The sequence below is a fragment of the Pristiophorus japonicus genome, chromosome 3, assembly GCF_044704955.1.
Source record: "Pristiophorus japonicus isolate sPriJap1 chromosome 3, sPriJap1.hap1, whole genome shotgun sequence".
Taxonomy (NCBI): Eukaryota; Metazoa; Chordata; class Chondrichthyes; family Pristiophoridae; genus Pristiophorus; species Pristiophorus japonicus.
In genome coordinates this window covers 260,428,360-260,451,262 of record NC_091979.1, presented here as the reverse complement: position 1 = coordinate 260,451,262, position 22,903 = coordinate 260,428,360, and the positions used below count along the sequence as shown (strand labels likewise).

General features: G+C 41.1%; 1 protein-coding gene across 2 annotated transcripts in view; it reads left to right on the top strand.

The window, feature by feature from the left end:
• Positions 1 to 22,903, top strand: part of atrnl1b (attractin-like 1b) — a 1,062,984-nt gene that overhangs the window by 131,214 nt on the left and 908,867 nt on the right. For both annotated transcript variants that reach the window (XM_070876576.1, XM_070876575.1), the window contains exons 5-7: positions 1,980 to 2,185; positions 14,115 to 14,289; positions 16,977 to 17,070. In XM_070876576.1, coding sequence (XP_070732677.1) covers positions 1,980 to 2,185; positions 14,115 to 14,289; positions 16,977 to 17,070 — 475 coding nt within the window. The remainder of the gene's footprint in view (positions 1 to 1,979; positions 2,186 to 14,114; positions 14,290 to 16,976; positions 17,071 to 22,903) is intronic.

Below are 22,903 nucleotides of genomic sequence, written 5' to 3'. Positions count from 1 at the left end.
ACGTCTAAGTTCCCGGGAACTATGATGGCCTGTTGCTGTTGTCCATGATGCTCCTGACGTTCCAGGTCCCGAACTTCATATTAACGAAGTGGGAGATGCCTGTGCATGGGTTCTTTTAATGTGGGGTGGCCGCTGCACACTGGCAACCACACGGGCTTAACTGAGCAAGGTCTTGGACCCCCTTGCCACTAGACCAAGACGACTGGAGACCAGTCACAGCTCGATAAGCCTAATTGCCTACGGCGAAGTGTTGGCCACAAGCTCGGCACCAAGTAGCGCCACTACCACAGCCTGGTTGCCCATTGCACAAGCAGGGATGTCATCAGGAGGATCTAGTTGCAGTGGCGCAAACTTTTTAATGATATCCGTAGATAACGCAATGTTACTGCAAAGCCACACTCAACCTCATCCTGATATGCCACTAATCACATTCTCATCACTCTTCCCTGCCTTACTCCTACACATCCTTACACCAACTTACCTTGCACCTCCATCCATCCCCCTCTCTATCTAGATTATCACATCCCCATCCCCACCTTTGGAAACTGACCAGGAGACAGGTTCACATGGGACCCGCCCCGCTGTCAATCACGGCCATTTTGACAGTGGGCCCGCCTCCAAACCCGCAGTCGCAGGACTGGTAAGATTCCGGCCTAAGTGTGCAGGTTGAGCTTCAGCAAGGGTGAAACCTATGTTTGTTTTAAAAAGTGAGATGTTATTTTTGTGCAACCATGTTTTGTGACCAAATAACTTACTTTGGGTCAGTTTTTATTGGGGGAAATTTGTTGCAAAGAAGTCAGCCTTGAAGCAAAAAGATACTAATTTTCATAGACCTGGATTATGGAAAAATGTAATGATACAAGCTGAATTTCTCCAACTCAGTTCAGGAAACTGAATTGAAATTCTTGTGAATGAAATATTGAGACTTGCATTTTTAAAAATTTGTTAAACATGATTTAAGAATTTGCATCTGCCACAAAGCTACTTGGAATCCATGATGTCACTTGCTTATTGTGGAAGTTGACTCCCAATGCTCTCTATCCATTCGGTAGCGAGACCCACGACTATAACAATTAAAAGACCATGGCCTGGATTTTGCGGTGGGTATGACGGCGTGCTCTGAGTACGCCGTCACACTGCCGTTGAAATCCACCACAACTCCGAGTGCATGCGCTAAATCCCGAACTTGTGGTCTGTCAATCTACACGTCGACAGGCCATCAACTCCGCCACAGGAAGCCGTGTTGGTCTATTTGCCCGCCAACTGCCCAACAATTGCCTAGGTGAGGCTGATTTCCACAATGCAAAAGGATATTTAAAATGGAAAAACATTTTTTTTTAATTAAATGTAATTCAGGAATATTAAAAGCAGTGGTTGCAAAACTGTATGAGTAATTGCGTAAATCATAATTTGAATCCGTATCTTAAACATTTTCTTAATGTGTTCCGAGTCATTTTTGTACCTAAAACACTTCTCTAGAAACTTGTTCTTTGTAATATAATGACGGTTGTGAGGAGAGCTGCAATATTCATAATTATAGTGGTGTGCCCTATCTAGCTCCGTAATCTCCTCCAGTCTCACAGCCGCCCCCCCCCCCCCCCAACCCAGAGATGTCCGTGCTTCTCTAAGTATACCGTCCTGAGCATCCCTGATTATAATTGCTCAACCATTGGTGGCCGTGCCTTCTGTTGCCTTGGCCCTGAGCTCTGGAACTCCCTGCCTAAACCCCTCCACCTCTACCTCTTTTTCCTCCTTCAAGATGCTCCTTAAAACATAGCTCTTTGACAAGCTCTTGGTCACCTGTGCTAATTTCTACATATGCAGCTTGGTGTCATAACATTTTTTATCTCAATGCTCCTGAAATGCCATGGGACATTTCACTACGTTGTTATAAATACAAGTTGTTGTTGTTGTTGTGTATTATATTATAATATACACTTGCTTTCAAAAAGTTTGTAACCTTTCATTCTCTTTTTAAGGATTAATTCCTGCCCAAACAATTGCTCAGGCCATGGAAAATGCGTTACTGGAAGCACCATTGGCAGCGTGTTCTGTGAATGCGATAAATATTGGAAGGGGGAAGCTTGTGACATTCCATATTGTAAGGACAACTGTGGGAGCCCAGATCATGGCTACTGTGACCTAACTGGAGAGAAGCTCTGTGTCTGTAATGATAGCTGGCAAGGTGAGTTGCTTGATTTTCTCTGCAGCATCAGTATGAAATGAAACGTATGATCATAGAAACAATGATACAGGAAAGAACTTCTGGGTCCATTCAGCCTATCCCACGCAATTACTCGAGTGATGAGAATGTGGAACTCTCTACCACATGGATCGGTTGAGGCAAATAGCATAGATGCATTTAAGGAGGAGAAAGGAATAGAAGGGTATGTTGATGGGGTGAGCTGAAGTAAGGTGGGAGGAGGCCCGTGTGGAGCATAAACACTGGTACCTGATTTGACATTGCAGTCACCCACTCTAACTTACACTCCCTTCTCCCTTCTTGTGCTGTTTATTTCCCAATCTTTCAATCCGATTGGTTAAGGAGATACACAGCTGCTTGCCCAATTCACTCAGGTCCCAGATGTCCTGTTTCCCTCGCTGCGCCATTATCAGCTCTCAGTTTCAGCAACTTGCCACGCAAAAAATGTAAAAACCTAAATGTGCAAGGGCAAGTCTAACTGGCAGCAGACTCCATTAGATACCCTGCGACAGAAAAACCTGCCCTGAAATTTGGCTCAAAACTGAATGAGCAGACTAGGCTGGGCCATTGAACTGTTTGTATGTTGCACCATGTGTGGATTTGTCGCTGTTGTATTGACTGCATAAAGTTTCAGAGAACTGGCATCCATTCCAATAAGACCATACAAATTCAAGCCAATGCTGAGTGAGTACTTAAGAATATTTTTCTTTCTTTCTCCCCCCTTGTTGAAGGTTTTTCCACTAACTTGACACCTGTATATTTATTGTAAAGACGGCTAGTTAGACTATCCTTTCAACTGCTTGATGACAAAATTGCCATAATTTGACGGTCAATCCTATATTCTGCTAATCAAGTACTCCATAACCTCAGCACAATGCATGTTGTAACCAGTGTTTAAAGGCACTGTAAAAACTCAAATTTATGTTCAAAAGTTTTCTATACACGATGTAGTGGGAGTGGTCGCAACACGGAGACTGTAGCTATGTGGTTGGTTAGTCACATATCTGTGATTGACCATTTTCAAATGTTAACTTTATAAATGCGGGGGGCGGGAGGGGGGGGTAGAAAAGAGAAATTGGACCCTAAAAAAAACAAGTAAATTCAGAGAAAATAAATGTAAAAAAAATATCTACTTAATTTGAATAGCGCTCGGACTCAAAGTAAGTTAGGAGCTTCTGTTTTTTTTTTAAAAAAAAGCAAACAAGATTTAAAAAAAGAGAATTTCTGCTCTTCCAGTATTGGATGTCGGACAAGCAGTTTGACAATTTAGAGACCATGGATGGGAAGGAAGGGAGACAGAAAGACAAACAAAGAAAAGACTTGCAGTTATATAGTGCCTTTCATGACCACCAGACATCTCAAAAGACTTTACAACCAATTAAATACTTTTGGAGTGTAGTGACTGTTGTAATGTGGGAAATGCGGCGCCAACTTACACACAGCAAACTCTCACAAACAGCAATGTGATAATGATCAGATAATCTTTTTTTCAATGTTGATTGAGGGATAAATATCGGCTAGGATACCGGGGATAACTCCCCTGCTTTTCTTCAAAATAGTGCCATGGGATCTTTTACTTCCACCTGAGAGGGCAGACAGAGCCTCGATTTAACGTTGTTCGAAATTGCCAGTTTGTGGCTATTTCTGGTCACTTTAAATAATCAGGTTTGTGTGCAAACCAATATGGTGTATAATTGTGTTTATTCAGAGTTTAAAACAGAATATAATACATTAGTTATACAGTAAAAACATACAACCGTAAAAATAGTTGAAATCGGACAGACGATTGACACACGGGCAATTCAGTTCTTCCTTTCGTTTAGGGCTTCCTTCTCTCTCCTTCCTTCTTCTCTCTCCTTCCTTCTTCTCTCTCCTTCCTTCTTCTCTCTCCTTCCTTCTTCTCTCTCCTTCCTTCTTCTCTCTCCTTCCTTCTTCTCTCTCCTTCCTTCTTCTCTCTCCTTCCTTCTTTCCTTCCTTCTTCTCCCTCCTTCCTTCTTCTCTCTCCTTCCTTCTTCTCTCTCCTTCCTTCCTTCCTTCCTTCCTTCCTTCCTTCCTTCCTTCCTTCCTTCCTTCCTTCCTTCCTTCCTTCCTTCCTTCCTTCCTTCCTTCCTTCCTTCCTAGCATCCTGCCTTCCGTCCGTGAGCTTCCTTCCTTCCTTCCTTTTTACCTTCCTTCCTTCCTTCCTTTTTACCTTCCTTCCTTCCTTCCTTTTTACCTTCCTTCCTTCCTTCCTTTTTACCTTCCTTCCTTCCTTCCTTTTTACCTTCCTTCCTTCCTTCCTTTTTACCTTCCTTCCTTCCTTCCTTTTTACCTTCCTTCCTTCCTTCCTTTTTACCTTCCTTCCTTTTTACCTTCCTTCCTTTTTACCTTCCTTCCTTTTTACCTTCCTTTTTACCTTCCTTCCTTTTTACCTTCCTTCCTTCCTTCCTTTTTACCTTCCTTCCTTCCTTCCTTTTTACCTTCCTTCCTTCCTTCCTTTTTACCTTCCTTCCTTCCTTCCTTTTTACCTTCCTTCCTTCCTTCCTTTTTACCTTCCTTCCTTCCTTCCTTTTTACCTTCCTTCCTTCCTTCCTTTTTACCTTCCTTCCTTCCTTCCTTTTTACCTTCCTTCCTTCCTTCCTTTTTACCTTCCTTCCTTCCTTCCTTCCTTTTTACCTTCCTTCCTTCCTTCCTTCCTTTTTACCTTCCTTCCTTCCTTCCTTTTTACCTTCCTTCCTTCCTTCCTTTTTACCTTCCTTCCGTGAGCTTCCTTCCATCCTTCCGTCCTTCCGTGAGCTTCCTTCCATCCTTCCGTCTGAGCTTCCTTCCATCCTTCCGTCTGAGCTTCCTTTCTAGCTTCCTTCCATCCTTCCGTCTGAGCTTCCTTTCTAGCTTCCTTCCTTCCTTCCGTGAGCTTCCTTCCTTCCATCTGTGAGCTTCCTCCCTTCTTGGCTTCCTTCCTCCCTTCCTTCCGCCTGTGAGCTTCCTTCTCTCATTCGCCTAACATCTGTCAAGAAAATGCTGGAGTCCATTATTAAGGAAGCAGTAGCAGGACATTTGGAAAAGCATAATCCAGTCAAGCAGAGTCAGCATGGTTTTATGAAAGGGAAATCATGTTTGACAAATTTGCTGGAGTTCTTTGAGGATGTAACGAGCAGGGTTGATGAGGGGGAACCAGTGGATGTGGTGTATTTGGATTTGTCAGAAGACATTCGATAAGGTGCCACATAAAAGGTTACTGCACAAGATAAAAGTTCACGAGGTTGGGGGTAATATATTAGCATGGATCGAGGATTGGCTAACTAACAGAAAACAGAGAGTCGGGATAAATGGGTCATTTTCCAGTTGGCAAACAGTAACTAGTGGGGTGCCACTGAGATCGATGCTAGGACCTCAACTATTTACAATCTATATTAATGACACTGAATGTAATGTAGTCAAGTTTGCTGATGATACAAAGATGGGTGGGAAAGCAAGTTGTGAGGACGACACAAAAAAATCTGCAAAGGGATATGGACAGGCTAAGTGAGTGGGCAAAAGTTTGGCAGATGGAGTATAATGTTAAGTGTGAGGTTATCCACTTGGCAGAAAAAATAGAAAAGCAAATTATTATTTAAATGGAGAAAAATTATAAAATGCTGCAGTGCAGAGGGACCTGGTGGTCTTTGTGCATGAAACACAAAATGCTAATATACAGGTACAGCAAGTAATCAGGAAGGCAAATGGAATGTTGGCCTTTATTGCAAGGGGGATAGAGTATCAAAGCAGAGACGTCATGCTACAACTGTACAGGGTATTGGTGAGGCCACACCTGGAGGAGTACTGCATACAGTTTTAGTCTCCTTATTTAAGGAAGGATATACTTGCATTGGGGGCAGTTTTGAGAAAGTTCAGTCGGTTGATTCCTGAGATGAGGGGGGTTGACTTATGAAGAAAGGTTGAGTAGGTTGGGCCTATACTCATTGGAGTTCAGAAGAATGAGAGGTGATCTTATAAGATAATGAGTGGGCTCGACAAGGATGCAGAGAGGATGCTTCCACTCGTGGGGGAATCTAAAACTAGGGCGCATAGTTCCAGAATAAGGGGTCGCCTATTTAAAACTGGGATGTGGAGGAATTTCTTCTGAGGGTTGTAAATCTGTGGAATGCTCTGCCCCAGAGATCTGTGGAGGCTGGGTCATTGAATATATTTAAAGCGGAGATAGACAGATTTTTGAGCGATAAGGGAATAAAGGGTTATGGGGAGCGGGTAGGGAAGTGGAACTGAGCCCATGATCAGATCAGCCATGATCTTATTGAATGGCGGAGCAGGCTCGAGGGACCAAATGGCCTACTCCTATTTCTTATATTCTTATGTTCTTTCTCTGTTTCTCCTGTTCTTTCTCTGTTTCTCCTGTCTGTGACTACATACTTCAAATTTTTAGGGGTGTGCCTGAACCTGAATATTGACAAGACCTTTTGACTGTAGAAGTTCTCCATAAAACTTAATATTCAATAAGACTTCTAGTTCTTTGTCTTGATTCTTGAAACAAAGCCCGCCCTAAAGATGTCTTACACTTTTGGTCACATGTCATTGTTTATACCTTATCGAAGACTCTTTTCTGTAGAATTCCTTTTATCTCCTCCTCCCTATTCCCCTCGGGTACAGTCAATACAAAGCCTCATCCTCTATCCTTTGAACTATGAGGCCCAAACCAGAGCTTTGTCGCCTCTAACTGGTGGTTAACTTCTTTACGATGTAGTAAACTGGCTGTGTCTACATTAATTCCTACTAACTTCCTTTTGATTCTAAGCCTTTCTATACAAATTGTCTTAAGATACATAAACAAACTGAAGCTTTAACTTGAAAACCACAGATAATTAGCTTTTCTAAGCATTCCTTATCATTCAGAGCAGACACCTCGTCTCCAATCCAAAACAACGATTTAAGACACAACATTCGTATCAGTTTTCGACATCTTTCGGTCCTTAGTTTCAAGCAACATCTTAACCGAAAGGCAGCACCTCCAACAGTGCAGCACTCCCTCAGCACTGCACTGGAGTGTCAGCCTAAATTTATGTGCTCAAGTTCTTGAAGTGGGACTTGAACCCACAACCGTCTGACTCAGAGGCAAGTGTCCTACCCACTGAGCCACAGCTGACACTACAAATTACACTAAATGACAAAAGCAAAATACTGTGGATGTTGAAAATCTGAAATAAAAACAGAAAGTGCTGGAAATACTCAGTAGGTCAGCCAGACAGAGTGAACGTTTCAGGTTGATGACCTTTCATCAGAACAGAAAAATATTTAGCGATGTAACAGATTTTAAGCAATTGCAGATGCAGGGAAATGGAGAGGGAAGGAAAGAACACAAGGGATTGGGTGGAAGGCAGGGGTAATTAAATGGCAAAAGGGATGGTGGTGCAAAGAAAAAGAGGATATTAAGAAACAAGTAAAGAAACAAAAGATAAGTGGAGAGTAGTTTTAAATGGCAATAACAAAATCATTACCAACAGCTGCTGTCCGAAAAAATGGAAGTGGTGGTTATGATCTGAAAATAAATGACTAGTTGCAAAGACACCACACTTGTGGGGCTCACCATCAGACTCTCACCCGGAGTGTTTTAAAAAAAAAAATTAAAGAACCTATACTTATTGCTATTGTTCCAACCACTTACTGTTATTATTACTACTAGCCACTATAATTTTGGGATAATATATTTTTGGAGATTGCATGGGAGGAATTGTGATCTTTTAGTAAACAATACCTTGGTGTGACTTCAGTCAGACTTTGATTGGTGACTTCAGTCTTCAGGGGACTATCAGTGTGGTAATGATCAGTACACTGACTTAACTAGGAATTAAAGAAACAGTTGCTTTAATGTAAGGACGAAAGCCCTCGCAGCATTATTAAAGAAATTCCAGAACCCTTTCTTTGCCTTTTGCCTTTCTTCATCTCTCTCCATCCAGTCATTATTTATATCTCTTTCTATTTCTGATTTGACTCTTAATGTATTCACCTCCTTCCTCTGCTGCTTTCTGAATCCTTAAATCTCATTGGTTAAGTAGATAAATGGGTTGGTACTGTTGTTCACCAAGGTCCCAGATGCCGCGTTGCATTATCAGGTTGCACGTCCAGTCACTTGTAGAGTAAAACTATTGAGTTGAAAGGGTGCACGAAAAAGTCTAACTAACTGGGCACGCAGTGAGATAACCTGCTCCAGCAAATGCTGGACCATTTATCTCTACAAATTGTTCATTGAATAATTTTTTTTCTCCTTCATCTGGCTTATAGAAACATAGAAACATAGAAAAATAGGTGCAGGAGTAGGCCATCCGGCCCTTCGAGCCTGCACCACCATTCAATAAGATCATGGCTGATCATTTCTTCAGTACCCCTTGCCTGCTTTCTCTCCATACCCCTTGATCCATTTAGCTGTAAGGGCCACATCTAACTCCCTCTTGAATATATCCAATGAACTGGCATCAACAACTCTCTGCGGCAGGAAATTCCACAGGTTAACATCTCTCTGAGTGAAGAAGTTTCTCCTCATCTCAGTCCTAAATGGCCTGCCCCTTATCCTAAGACTCTGTCCCCTGGTTCTGGACTTCTCCAACATCGGAAACATTCTTCCCGCATCTAACCTGTCCAGTCCAGTCAGAATCTTATGTTTCCATGAGATCCCCTCTCATTCTTCTAAACTCCAGTGTATAAAGGCCCAGTTGATCCAGTCTCTCCTCATATGTCAGTCCAGCCATCCCTGGAATCAGTCTGGTAAACCTTCTCGCTGCACTCCCTCAATAGCAAGAACGTCCTTCCTCAGATTAGGAGACCAAAACTGAACACAATATTCCAGGTGGGGCCTCATCAAGGCCCTGTACAACTGCAGTAAGACTTCCCTGCTCCTATACTCAAATCCCCTTGCTATGAAGGCCAACATACCACTTGCCTTCTTCAACGCCTGCTGTACCTGCATGCCAACCTTCAATGACTGATGAACCATGACACCCAGGTCTTGCTGCACCTCACCTTTTCCTAATTTGCCGCCATTCAGATAATATTCTGCCTTCGTGTTTTTGCCCCCAAAGTGGATGACCTCACATTTATCCACATTGTACTGCATCTGCCATGTATTTGCCCACTCGCCTAACCTGTCCAAATCACCCTGCAGCCTCTTAGCGTCCTCCTCACAGCTCACACCGCCACCCAGTTTAGTGTTATCTGAAAACTTGGAGATATTACATTCCATTCCATCATCTAAATCATTGATATATATTGTAAAGAACTGGGGTCCCAGCACTTGAGCCCTGCGGCACTCCACTAGTCACTGCCTGCCATTCTGAAAAGGACCCGTTAATCCCGACTCTCTGCTTACTGTCTGCCAAGCAGTTCTCTATCCATGTCAATATGTTACCCCCAATACCATGTGCTTTAATTTTGCACACTAATCTCTTGTGTGGGACCTTGTCAAAAGCCTTTTGAAAGTCCAAATACACCACATCCACTGGTTCTCCCTTGTCCACTCTACTAGTTCCATCCTCAAAAAATTCTAGAAGATTTGTCAAGCATGATTTCCCCTTCATAAATCCATGCTGACTTGGACCAATCCTATCACTGCTTTCCAATCTACCTAATCTTTCCTCTTGCCAGAAAGGTTTTGGTATCGGCTGTTAATTGGAATTCACTTATTCATAGATGATTTTCACTGTGTGCTTTCTGGGGAAAAGTAAGTACCTCTGGTGTGTCTGTCTTTCTGTTCCAATCTCTAGCAATGGGATTTCAGTAATACGTCATGAAACTGCTAGGGCTAGTTGCGCCATCGTGTGGACAAGGATGCCAATAGCAGAATGTCTTTAATCTCGGTATTTGATTTCACTTAACCAATTGCTAGAAACTACTCTCGTGCTCAATAAAAGTAATCCGACTGAGATTTTCAATAAAGCCATCACTGATTAATTCCGTATTTGACATTAGACTACTGCTTTGAGAAAGGAAAAATTCTATTTTTTTTAAAATAAAAGAATGCCAGCAGTGTTGACTTGAGGCTGCATTGGCAAAGCCTGGCTACAGGAGCCTCTTTCTCTAGAAAAGATAAACAATATTTTGATTGGAACTTTGGTCTCAGATGTTGAAAAGCAATGCTGCAAAAGCACAATTTTCATTTTTAGATTTGGCAGTGTCTCATTGGGAAATGTTCCACCAAAGATGCAGATAATTCAATGGAAGTTGTTGAGTGATGGCAGAAACTTAAAATAACTTCCCAAGAGCTTTGCGATCTCTGGATTGTTTTATTACACTGATGTACAACCATACTGTAAGATAAAAGAAAGACTTGCATTTATATAGCGCCTTTCACGACCACCGGATGTCTCAAATTCCTTTACAGCCAATTAAATACTTTTGGAGTATAGCCACTGATATAATGTGGGAAACACGGCAACCAATTTGCACACAAACAAGCTCCCACAAACAGCAATGTGATAATGACTAGATAATCTGCTTTTGTTACGTTGATTGAGGGATAAATATTGTCCAGGACACCGGGGATAACTCCCCTGCTCTTTTTCGAAATAGTGCCATGGGATCTTTTACGTCCACCTGAGAGGGCAGGTTTAACGTCTCATCAGAAAGCTGGTACCTGCAACAGTGCAGCACTCCCTCGGCACTGCACTGGAGTGTTAGCCTAGATTTATGTGCTCCAGTTTCTGGAGTGGGACTTGAGCCCACAACCTTCTGACTCATAGGCAAGTGTGCTATCCACTGAGCCACAGCCGACACTGTCCTCACAAAAAAATTTTGAATTGGAGTCGCCTGTTTGGTGGAGATCCAGGTCGCTGATTGGAGCGTGGGCAGCTACAGCAGGAGCAGAGAGGTCGGGGCGAAGGAGCGGCGAGAGATTGTAGAGGGACGTGATCGTGGCCCAGGAGAGGCGTGAATTCGGGTCCCAGAAGAGGTGAGGGCCCAAGGGTAGCACAGGCCAGCCCACACTGCGATATGTGCACGCACTAGGTCCGTGCAGTAGAGCAGGTCTTGAATCGTCTTGGTTAATCCTTGCCACTGGACCAAGACCAGCTCTGTCAAGCCCGTGTGGTGGCTAGTGTGCAACGGTCACCAGACGTTAAAAAATCCACGCGCAGGCATCTTCCACCCTTCGAGATTTAGTTTGGGATCTGCAATATTAGGTCCTTCATGGAAGTACCTGTGAACTTTTTGGCGTAGAGGCAGGTCATCCTCGACTCGAGGGACTGCCTATGATGATGATGATGGACACAGTGGAATGCTTCCTCTTTCCTTTTCTAGATGCACTTTGATATGGGTCTGGATGTACCAGACATGCTGCAGTACTTTTGCTTAATGAATTTTAATTTTAAATGTGATGAAAAAAGGTCACCAGTGACCACTTTGCTCCTTGAAAATGTGAACATTGACTATTTTCTCCATTGCTTCCTGTTCTAACCTTAAGATAATCAAAAGAATGCTACTTTACTTGGACCTAAACTTTTTGGCATAACTACGGTGCAAGAGCAGCATAGTGTCATTTCTTTACAAGCATGTAAATAACTTGCATGGGCTTTAAATGGAAACATCGATATGTGTGAACTTTGTTCATTGCATCACTTCCAAGATGTGTCTGCTGAAACCCTCTTTTGTTCATTTATATAGCTCTTATGTGACACATTAACAAACACATTCTGAAAATCCAATTTTATAAAATCCACTGCATTCACTTTCTACACTGTAATTTCCTCAAAGTCATTCCATTAGTTAAGCATGACCTACCCTTTCCAAGTCCGTGCTGAAAGTCTCTGATTAGTGCAAGTTTTAAGCTGTGGGTTCAAGCCCCACTCCATGACTTGGAACACCTAATCTAAACTGAAACTTCATGCTGTAGAGAGGGAGTGCTGCATTCAGAGATGTTCATGCTTTAAATTGAAGTCTCTGTCTGCCTGTTGCTTATGGACTTTGATCCCATAGCATTATTCAAAGAAGAGCAGAGTTCTGCCAATGCCCGAGCTAACATTTCTCCTCCAAACATTAATTTTAACTCCTCTCTTATGTGCTCAGAGATTTCCCCTCCCCCATAATTCTAGTTTAAATCATCCGCTACTGCTTTACTTATGCTTTGTGAGGACATTAGTATCAATTTTGTTCATGTGAGCCACATCCCGCTGTCTCGGAACTTGTCGCAATATCTTAGTAATCTGAAATCCTCCCTTCTATATGATCTATCTCACCACGTGTTAAATGTCTAATCTGTTTTTCATAGACTCATCCAGTGCTTGGTACTCGGAATAATCCCGAGGTGACTATATTTGCGAACTTACAATTTAGAACCTAGCTCCTTAACCTCCCTCTGAATGACGATCGTCCTACTCTTTCCTGTGCCATTGCTTTCTACATGAACATATGAGTTCTGTTTTGGTTTCCCTCTGTTGTTGGAAGTTTATTTCCAGCCAGTTAATATCACTTACACCAGTGAAACAATACATCATTTAAGACTCTCAGTGGAAACAATTTTTCAATACTTTCCCGTATGATTTTAAATTGGCTGTTTATCACCCTAATTATGGGAACCTTGACAACCACTACCAGCTAATTCTCATGGAATTGCTTCTCTCTTTTTCCCCATGGATACACCCTTACTCCAGGGTACATAAGTGTTGCTCTTGATTACCCTTTCCTGTGCCTCCATTCTTATCCTGATAATAGGCGGCAAACTGCAGATCTGTTAAACCAGTCTAGACCTAGCGGGTTTTCCTAATTTTAATTTCTCCTGTTTTCTTCCTTGCTCCCATTGTGGGCAGTTTCCACTTTCTCTCATTGGGTTCAGTGTTCCTGTCTGTCTTCCAGAAACCTTTCCTCTCTACATGTGTTGCAGTATGTAGACAGATGATCCTTGGGCTCAGCAGAGCTCTGCTTGTGCAACACAACCTTCACGCAATGTGCGTGTCTATTCCTTCTGAATACTCGAGTTGATTACATCACTTCTGATATTAATGATGTGTATTTCTTTACAACGTAGTGCATCAAATCCCCAAGTGTGACAAAATGTTTGATGAACTGCAGAAATTAGTTGATATGATCAGTATCAATAAGCTTTGTTAAGCATGCATGGTACATATAGTTCCTTTTTTTTAAAGCCTCTTTTATTTTTCTAGAATCTAAATGTAGTTCAACATATGAAGGCTTCTGAAACTAAAATGGCAGAGCCGATTATACATTTGTAATTCACTGTTGGCAAAACAGCTTTTTGTATATTCATTGCTGTCTGCCTTTGGTTCATTCAGCAGCCTACATGTTGATATTACTAACTCCACTAGGTGTCAACATAGAACGGTGACAAGTGTCGCATTGGGGCAATTTTAGTTGATGCTTGCACACTGCATGCAAGTCACTGTAACTCCCATAGGGAGTTCCTTTATGATCCACTTAGATATTTTCCATTCATTTTTATAAGGAAAACACAACTTGAAATCTTTTGGTCGAGGTCATAGATGGGGGGAAAAAAGAATGAAAGTGCATAAATAATTATTCATAGGTTTTGAAAAGCTATCTATAAAGTTGGGATAGATTACAAACAAGTTTAATGTTTTTGTTTCAATCACCAGATATGGTTTGAAGCAGGACATTTTGGAGCCATCTGTTTTTATACCAAGGATTAAAATTCTCAAACGTGTTTTGCACATCATCTGGATTCTGTGGTGTTCATCCTCTAAATCTATAACTAGTGCTAGTGAGGGATAATCAGCATCATTTGTAAATACAACCGTTAAATGATTATTAACTTGACTATGAAAATATGAGTCTCTTAAAATAATCATGTTTCAAACATGATTTGGGGTGTTTAATATGATTGAATTCATTTACTTGTGAGTTGCTGCTATAAGTCTCTAGGTTGTGTAAGAATGTACGTCACAAAACAATTGAAAATTTTCACTTTGTATTCCAGGACCAGACTGTTCTCTGACCGTCCCATCTACAGAATCTTACTGGGTACTGCCAAATATTAAACCCTTCAGCCCTAGTGTGAGCCGTGCATCCCACAAGGCTGTTGTATATGGGAAGTTCATGTGGGTGATTGGTGGATATACCTTCAATTATAGTTCATCGCAGCTGGTCCTTAAGTAAGTATGTGTCTGTAATTTAGTCTTTGCTGACTTAGTGTGAAAACATGCACGTTTACTTGCAATCAATTCAATCCACTGAAGGTTTCTTGAGCCATCTGTTAGCTCTACTTATTCATTTTCTCTGGTCCTAACTGAACAACTTTGGAATTTGGAAAGAATTTCAAACCTCCATAAAATTAATCTCTCAACTAAATTTTGCTGAGTTTGTTGCAAGGTTCTACCAATATTGTATGTGTTGATATTAAATTTTCTGCACTCCACATCTGGGATGTTTGACAGTCTGTAAAATTTAGAAATCTGCAAAGTTAGAAACATCAAATGCAGATTATTCACACAGTTCTGAAATTTCTGGTGTTTCATGTATTCAGATTTATTAAGGGCATTTTTAAACCGCCCCAGCTACAGCATGAGATTTATTCTGATTTTGCGCAATCAAATGTACTCTCCTCTTGAATTGCTGTAACGTTGTTCTTGATAAATTCTTTGATTTAGTGTCTGTCAGAAGAATGACAAAAGTGCGTGTTACTTTACTTTTGCCAGTTTTCTTGTCCTTCCTTGCATATTTTCTTCCTATCTCTGCTGAAGATGTTGACTCCTAATTGGGTACAGTTCCTTGGGAGCCGATTGCCCTCCAGTACCTCAACGAAATGAAGTGTTGGCAAGCCATTTGACTGCGGGCTGCTTCAAATCCAAGTCCACTTATGTAATTTTGCAGCAGAGGTCTCTGAATAGTGATTGAGAACACAAACGACTGCTGATTTGACTCTCCCTCATTTAGGGATGCTAAGATCTACTGCCACTGTAGCTGAGATCAAATAGCTATGGACAGATCAGGATTCTAACTTGGGACCTGCTGGTCAGTATGGCTCAGTTACACAATGGTTTTACCAACTAAATACTTTTTTGAGGACACTGCTTTTTTTAATAACTAATTGAACTTTTGTGCCTAACTTGTCTGAACACCATCTGGCAAGAAGAAATACACGTTGTCTGCCTTTCCTCCCTCTATAATCTTAAATGGAATATAGTTTCAGCATTTAAAGCAAGAAGATCTGTCTGTTACTACAGATGGCATTACAGGTTGAACCTCCCTTATCCAGAACTCCCTTATCCAGAATCATTCCTGGCCACCGGGTGGCGTACGCGCAGAACTCCGACATGAACAAATTGATGTCCTTCCTCGTTGTCGACTCCCGCAATCGCTGGCCTGATCCCACGATATCCTCCCCCTATGCCGCACTCCCAACCCCAAGCCAGCCAGCCCCTTGCTTAGTATCTGTACCATCCAATTTAACGTGACCACTCCTCGTCCGGAAAAATCCATTATCTAGAACAGGCCAGGTTCCGAGGGTTCCAGATAAGGGAGGTTCAACCTGCATTACCTTCATCATCATCATCATGGGCGGTTCCTCGAATGACTTACTTCCACGCCAAAAAAGGATGAGTTCACAGGTGTTTCGAATGAAGGACCCGAACTACATCTTGAAGGCTGGAAGATGCCTGTTGGTGGATTTTTTAAATGTGTGGTGGCCGTTGCACACCAGCCACCACACGGGCTTGACAGAGCTAGGTCTTGGTCCAGTGACAAGGATTACCCAAGACGACTGGAGACCAGCTCTGCTGCACCGACCTAGTGTGCGCACACATCACAGTGTGGGCTGGCCTGTGCTGCCTCTGGTCCTGAATTCACGCCTCCCCTGGGCCCCGATCACGTCCCTCTACAGTGTCTCCCCGCTCCTTCGCCCCGATCTTGCCGCTCCTGCTGTATCTGCCCACGCTCCAACCACCGACCTGGACCATTGTACCGTGCTGTCAGCAGCAGGTGCAGCATCGCCAATGGCTGTACAAAAGTGGTAAATTCTGTGTTTGTGACAACCAGACCAAGAGTTGTAGTGGGTCCTGACAGCTGGCATCGGAAGCAGTGGAAAACACTGGCGTCCTCCTCTCCAGTCCTACAACAGGCCAAATAAGGCCCACGTGACCGTGCAGGAGAAATTTCAGACAAGTGGTGCTTGTAGGTCACAGGTTTAAATTAACTGAGAAAAGATGGAAAGAGAAAGTCAGATGATGCAACAATAAAACCTCTTTAAAGATGCAGCATGGTGTCACTGTACATTAGAGCAGCTACAGGCAGTGCTAAGGAATAGATTCCACTCAGCTCAGTGCGTGATCTGAGCTGCAATCATTGAAGGCCTCAACATCTTCATAGAAGACAGCAGAATATTAGAGATGTTGTAATTGCTGGGTTGTGGTACCAAGTGCAAAGGCCGAGAAGTAAGCTGTGTAGCCACTGTTCCAGCCAGAATTCTGGACATAAAACTATAGGAAAAAATTAAATAAATTGGAGGGTAAATACCTGCAGCTCGGAGTATTTATTAGTTATATTTATCTCCAGTCAGTTATCAGTTTATGTTATATAAACAGTGACTGGCAAGTCTACACTTTCAGTTGTGCCTGATGTTGCTAAATTGTTGCATGAATGTTGAATATCAACAAAGAATTATAAATCTTGTATTCATTGAATCCAGTTGTTAAAAAGCCAATAACTGCATTGTTTGTCTACATTTGATAACATTGAGCAAGGTACAAAACAAGGAGTGGAGTACTGCATATTTTAAAAGTGGAATTAAATCACATTTCACTATAGTTCAGAACATTGATATATTTGATTTGTTTTGTTTCAGCTATGATTTGGAGAGCAGTGGGTGGACAGGAGTACCCATAACGAGCGTTGAGAAGCCACTTTCAAGATATGGACATTCTCTAACATTATATCAGGTAAGCATTAAACTGAATTTTAAATAAACAAAACAGGTTGTACCTCTCCAGTCTGGGACTTTTTGGTCTGGCAACATCCCTGGTCCAGCATCATTGTCGACGGAGGGTCCCGCGCTATTCATGGAGGTGAGCGACGGAATGGTGCGCAGTAGGCTTCTGCGCAGCGCATGCGCAAATGCAGCTTCGGGGTTGGGACGCCATCTTGTCAGGAAACGATCAGCAATACAGCGCAGAGATTTGATTGTGACTTTCTTTGAATTATATTCTTTTGTTTTGGCTATATAGTTTAGCATTCTGTTGGATTCCTTAATTGCTGCTCTGCATTGGTTGGACATCTTGAGCATACTAATTCTACTAAGACTTCTAGAGCTTTTTTCAATGTCGTCCTTCGCTATGTTCAATACTATTCATTGCATAGGTGTACTGCCCGTTTTCCTTCCCATGTACAGTACTTATATTTGTCTAAGTTTAATCTGCCATTGTTATGCCCACGTTTAGATTTTGTTTAACTCGTTCTTTAATTTCTGAGTTGCGTCCTCCAACTCCGCTGCCTCTCCTAGTTTGGCATCATCTTCAAATTTGAGTAATTAGAATTACGTTTCCAAGTCCAATTCATTGATGTAAATTAGAAACCTTAATCGTCCCAACGCAAATCCCTAGAACCCTTCACACGACTATTTTTCCCCAACCCTGCTGTAACCATTGTGTTCCCCAACCTTTTAGCCAATTTCTTATCAATTGCCAAGATTTGCCTTGAGTCTCTACAGTTTTGAGCTTACCTAATAGCCTTTCATATGGAACTTTGCTAAATGCCTTCCGGAAGTCTCGGCATAATACATCGTGCCAGTCCACTTGGGATGTCATTTCCTCAGGTCAAGGAAATGATCGTGCAGGAACTCCTTATCAGAATCCAAGTTGAATGTTAATTTGTTATTATTATACAGATAATCTTTAAATTTATACCTGATAATTGATTCCAGTATTTTATGTGGGAAGTAAGAATAATGGATCTGATGTTGCCTGTGTCCTTTTTGTCACTTTCTTTGAATATAGGTACATGTTGGCTTGTTTTCAATGTCAGTAGATGATGATGTCAGAGGTACTAGGTTTCAGTCAATGTGCCCCTCACCATTTTTGGCGGTCACTGAAAATGCTTTTCTTTGCGACACATTACAGCATTATCCTCTGCTTGAGTTTCTCGGTTTAAACTGACTGAAATTGCTACAAAAATGGGAAGCTATCCTTCAAGTTAGGATATATATGGCTTGGAAGTAAAATCATGGAAATTCTGTACATTACAGTTAGTTAAATACCAATACTAAAGAATTTAAAAGCACTCGTGCCACCAAGCAAGCTTCCCAATGCCCAGTATGTCAATGCTGTGGGCTGGTGTCACGTTCTAACTGTTAATCAGGATTAGCAATTTCTATTTCATGAGAATGAGGCTGATTTTCAGGGGCACAGCAACCTTACCTGGTGGTGCTAGACATCAGATGACATGATGGGAATTGCATGCATTTTAATTAGTTTGCAGGATTTGCCATTGTAGGTTAGTGTCACAAAAGACAGACCCTGTACATGCACCAGTGCTAAGTCATATGAAAATGTTGGTGCCAACTAGTACTTATGGTTTAATGCTGCGCATCTGAAGGATATTGGATTTTTTGATAGGTTTTTGGTGCCTGCTTTTAAAGACTAAGTAAATCCTATGGAGCGGGAACTGTGAAGGCAACACTAATCCTGAACCATGAAATGGATAAAGGAATGGATGAAACACTGGATTGATTAGCAGGTTGTATATGTGGTAAAAGAGCATGATGGATTAAAGTATGAACAGTAACTCGTGTGCAGCCAATGCAATCGGGATGAAATTACAAGTAGACTAATTTGGGATCGATAGCCGACCGAGGATTGGATCTGTTGTATCGAAACACCAATGGAGCAAATAACTGTCATATTTGCTAACTTGACCAAAATCAAAGAAATTGCTGGATCTTGTTTACTGCTGATGTTACGGTGAAAGTGTTGTGGGCTAACAGATGGCTTGCTATTTTCCTCAAGGAGAAATCTTGTTCCAAACTTGCTGTACTTTTCAAAGACAAGGGACAGATGAGCAGAGAATAACAAAAGTCTGCTGAACTGAGAAAGACCAGGGAGAAACACCAGCAAGCTGTTTTCCCAGTAACGGGGGCAAAAAGATACAAACCTAAAGCTCAGTGATTTTTTTTTTAGGAGACCACAAGCATTCAAAGAAGAAGTCATTGGCAAAGAATTAACCCCATCGCCTCTCTAGAAACAAAGAACTGATCACTCTGGGTTTTGAGTTGTACTTCCCAGATATGGTTGTGTGCCATCATTATCTGGAACACTGTCGTGTCTTCAAATTAATAAAATTCTTTGGGTTTGTAAAATAACTGCAGCATTGCGCTTGATGCTTGACCTTTCGAACCCTAATGAGATAAATCCAACCGATTTCTTTGTTTTCTGAGTCAGCTGAGTAACCCTCTTCCCATTCCATAACTCGGTTGAAGTTGGTGGTTATTCTCTCAAGTATTACTTTTACAACATGGGACTTGTGCAGTGGGAAGTTGGTGCTTATGCAAACCCTGGGGTGACGGGACTTTATGGTCAGATTTTACTTCTGTCGGTGAATTCTTCTAGGGGCCTGATGTGGAATATTGTTCTCTTTATTCCATGGATCTTAATTATCATTAAACTGTTGCTGACAAAATGAAAATTAAGGTTCCATGACCAGTTTCTGAGGTGTACTCTTCTCTCTCTCCTGAGCCCTAATTATACCAACCTACCTAAATTAAAACATTAATCACGCAACAACATCCCACCAAGCTGGCCATGCATTTTCTCTTGGATACGTATTGTAAATAATTAGGTACTTTGCCATATTTCATTTTTTCAATAATATTTTGCTACCTCTTGAAAAAGAACTGATGTTTTAGCCCAGGAGAGGTGCCTTTACTCTGTGATAAAGGAAGATCATTAGGAGATTACATCAAAAGCATCTTAAAGCACTACGTCTTTTGTGATTTTTCTCTTTCTCAACCTGGATTCACTTGAACAATATTGTAAAGGATGCTTTGATTCAAAGAATGAAGGCCGAATGAGGTAGGTAATGAATCTTTTCTCCCTGAACTGCTAATTTTTCAGTCTTGCAAATCGATTGGAAATAGCTTTGTATCTAGGCTGGTTTGAAGAACTACAAGCAAGTTCCTGTTTAAGGAAAACAAATTGTGATGCGTGGAGTACATTTGGGCTGGGTCTTTTTGTCTATTTCGGCCTAGTGTAATAGGATGGAAGTGTCTTACTTTGGCTATCTGTAAAGGATCCTGTGTGAAATAAGTTTTGGGGAAATCTCAACCCAATTCTAGTGGATGGATGTGGCACCAAGAAATTGCCCACACGGGCTGCATGATGCTTGGTATGGGAAATTGAAATATCATGTAGTATCGCTGTTCTCCTGAGGCTGGGGCTAAGATGCATTATTGGATAAAGTGGAGGGAACTTTATTCAGTATGTGTGGCTTGGGCGCATCTGATTTTAACACCGCCGTGTCTGAAATGGGAACAGTACTGCATTGCTTAATGCTAATATGCTTCACCTAATGCAAGCAAGGAACTTCAAAAAAAAACTTGAGTATGTGAAGGTGGGGACAAAGAAACCAAAGCCAGCATGTTTTAAATGGATATCAAGAACAGCAGCAACTAGTCATGTGTCAGTGGCTTAAAATTCCAATTTCTGTACGATTCACCACTTTTAATTGATATTGTCTATTTTGAAAATCTGTTCCATAAGTAAGTCTATCACATACAGTAGGATTTGCTTCAGAATACTTGGACACACAGTGCCACCAGAAGGCAGTAAAGTACCATACAAGCAAAACTTTATAGAGCAGTTTCAAGAAGACTTTATGACTGCAAAAAATGGTTGATTTGTTAGTTTTTAAATAATTATGCATAAAGAGAGCAGAAATTTTGTCATAGTTTGATTAAATTACAGTTAATCAGCAGCTAGTGACATCATTTTATTCTTGATAAATTAAGATTTGCATCTCCCATACATTTGTGTACTGTATTAGAACATTTACACCTGGGGCGACAAATTCCGCTTTGATTAAATTTGCAGTAATTTTCTTAGTTTACTTTTACTGTGGAAGAAAATGCTCATAATATGCTAATTTTAAACTAATTGGAAACTGGATGATTTTTTTTTTTTTAAACCCTCTTCTGGGATACATACATATATTGTGCTACCATTTTTGATGGATCCATATTTTCCTCCTTTACATGTATGGTAATTGGCAGGTAGTTTTTATTTATCTCCTTTTTTCAAAAAAAATGTTGTCCCACCTTTCTTGCAAGCTTTGCCTCGTTGAGGGAAATTCTATGGGTGTGGTTACATTTGTTTCACCAAAGTGCCTATTATTCGTGTACCAGTATTAATGATGAGTGCTGCAGATTTTTTGACTTTGCAACTGAGCTCCATTTGTCCTCATCTAATGCCCATACACACATGCACTTCCAATAGGGGTTATTGGATGACAATCTGGAGTGGGATCTTGGCTTTTTATTTTAATTTCCTTCCTCCAAATCCAGGGAAATTATGGCAAAGTGTACTGCCCCTGTTGCTGCCAGAGCTGAAAACTAACTTCATATAGGCTGGGAGATAACCTAGATAACCTCGTCATTTTTTTCAAACATGCTGTATTTACTAATGTTCCTGGTTAACAAAATGCTATTCCATTATTTGATTCATGGTATTTTTGCAACAAATTAGTGCTATTTTAAGACTAAATAGAATCTTGTCAAAACTTTGCTGTTAACTGAAATGACCAAAAACAAATTAATATCTTTGCTGCTTAAATAATAGGTGTCACTACAGTAATAAGAAAACGCTTTTTTTTCTAAACATAGAATTACAGCACAGAAGCAGGCCAGTTGGCGCAACTGGTCTATGCCAGTTATAGTTACTTTTAACTATTTATGATGTACGAGACTGCTGATGGGGTATTGACTTGGCAGTGAATATTAATCCAAGTTAAGGGCTTGCATTTTTTTTGAAAGTGCTTTAAAGTGTAAATATTGCACCCATGGCCATATTGATTGTGATAATGAGCAGTTCTTCAGGTTTTGTGTTGGAATCTGTGACCCAAACTGATTTTAAAGCACTCTCTTGTTTTCCTGTTTTAATCATCTCCTTGTCCTTCGTTCTAGCGAAGATCAAAACAAATCACTGTAGCCTCATTTGCATTTTTTTCCTGTTCTGCTTCAGCAAACCTCATAATGGGATTTGTTTGTTCGTGGCTCACAATTGCACGGCATCTTAGGAATCATCAATTAATACATGGTATAATTAAAAGTTTGTCTGTCAGAATTCCTCCTTTTCTCTTGCCACTCCCTCATATGCTCCCCCAAAAACACTTTTTTGCTCTTCCTGTATGGTATCAAGCTGATCTTTCCAAACATTGGCTCATTTCTTCTCCAGGTTATAATAGTTGTTGAGCTGTCTTCTGATTTTAGGAATAGGCAACTAGGCATTAATTCAGTAAATGTCAAGCTGTTAAATAGCATTCTCCCCCCCTGTCATACAACACATGTTTGCTTGCTGCTGATAGTAAGTTAAGCTAACCAAAGGCCAAAATAATTGAAATTATTCAAATTTACTAATTTAATACATGAGCAATTTGATCAAGTGATTCAGAAAAAATAAACTATTCTAGCGACTAGGAAAGTGACATAAAAGCAAGTTTTAATGCAGATCCATAAATTGAAGAAGCAAAGAAAAATTTAAATTTTTCATGGCATCATAGAAATTACAG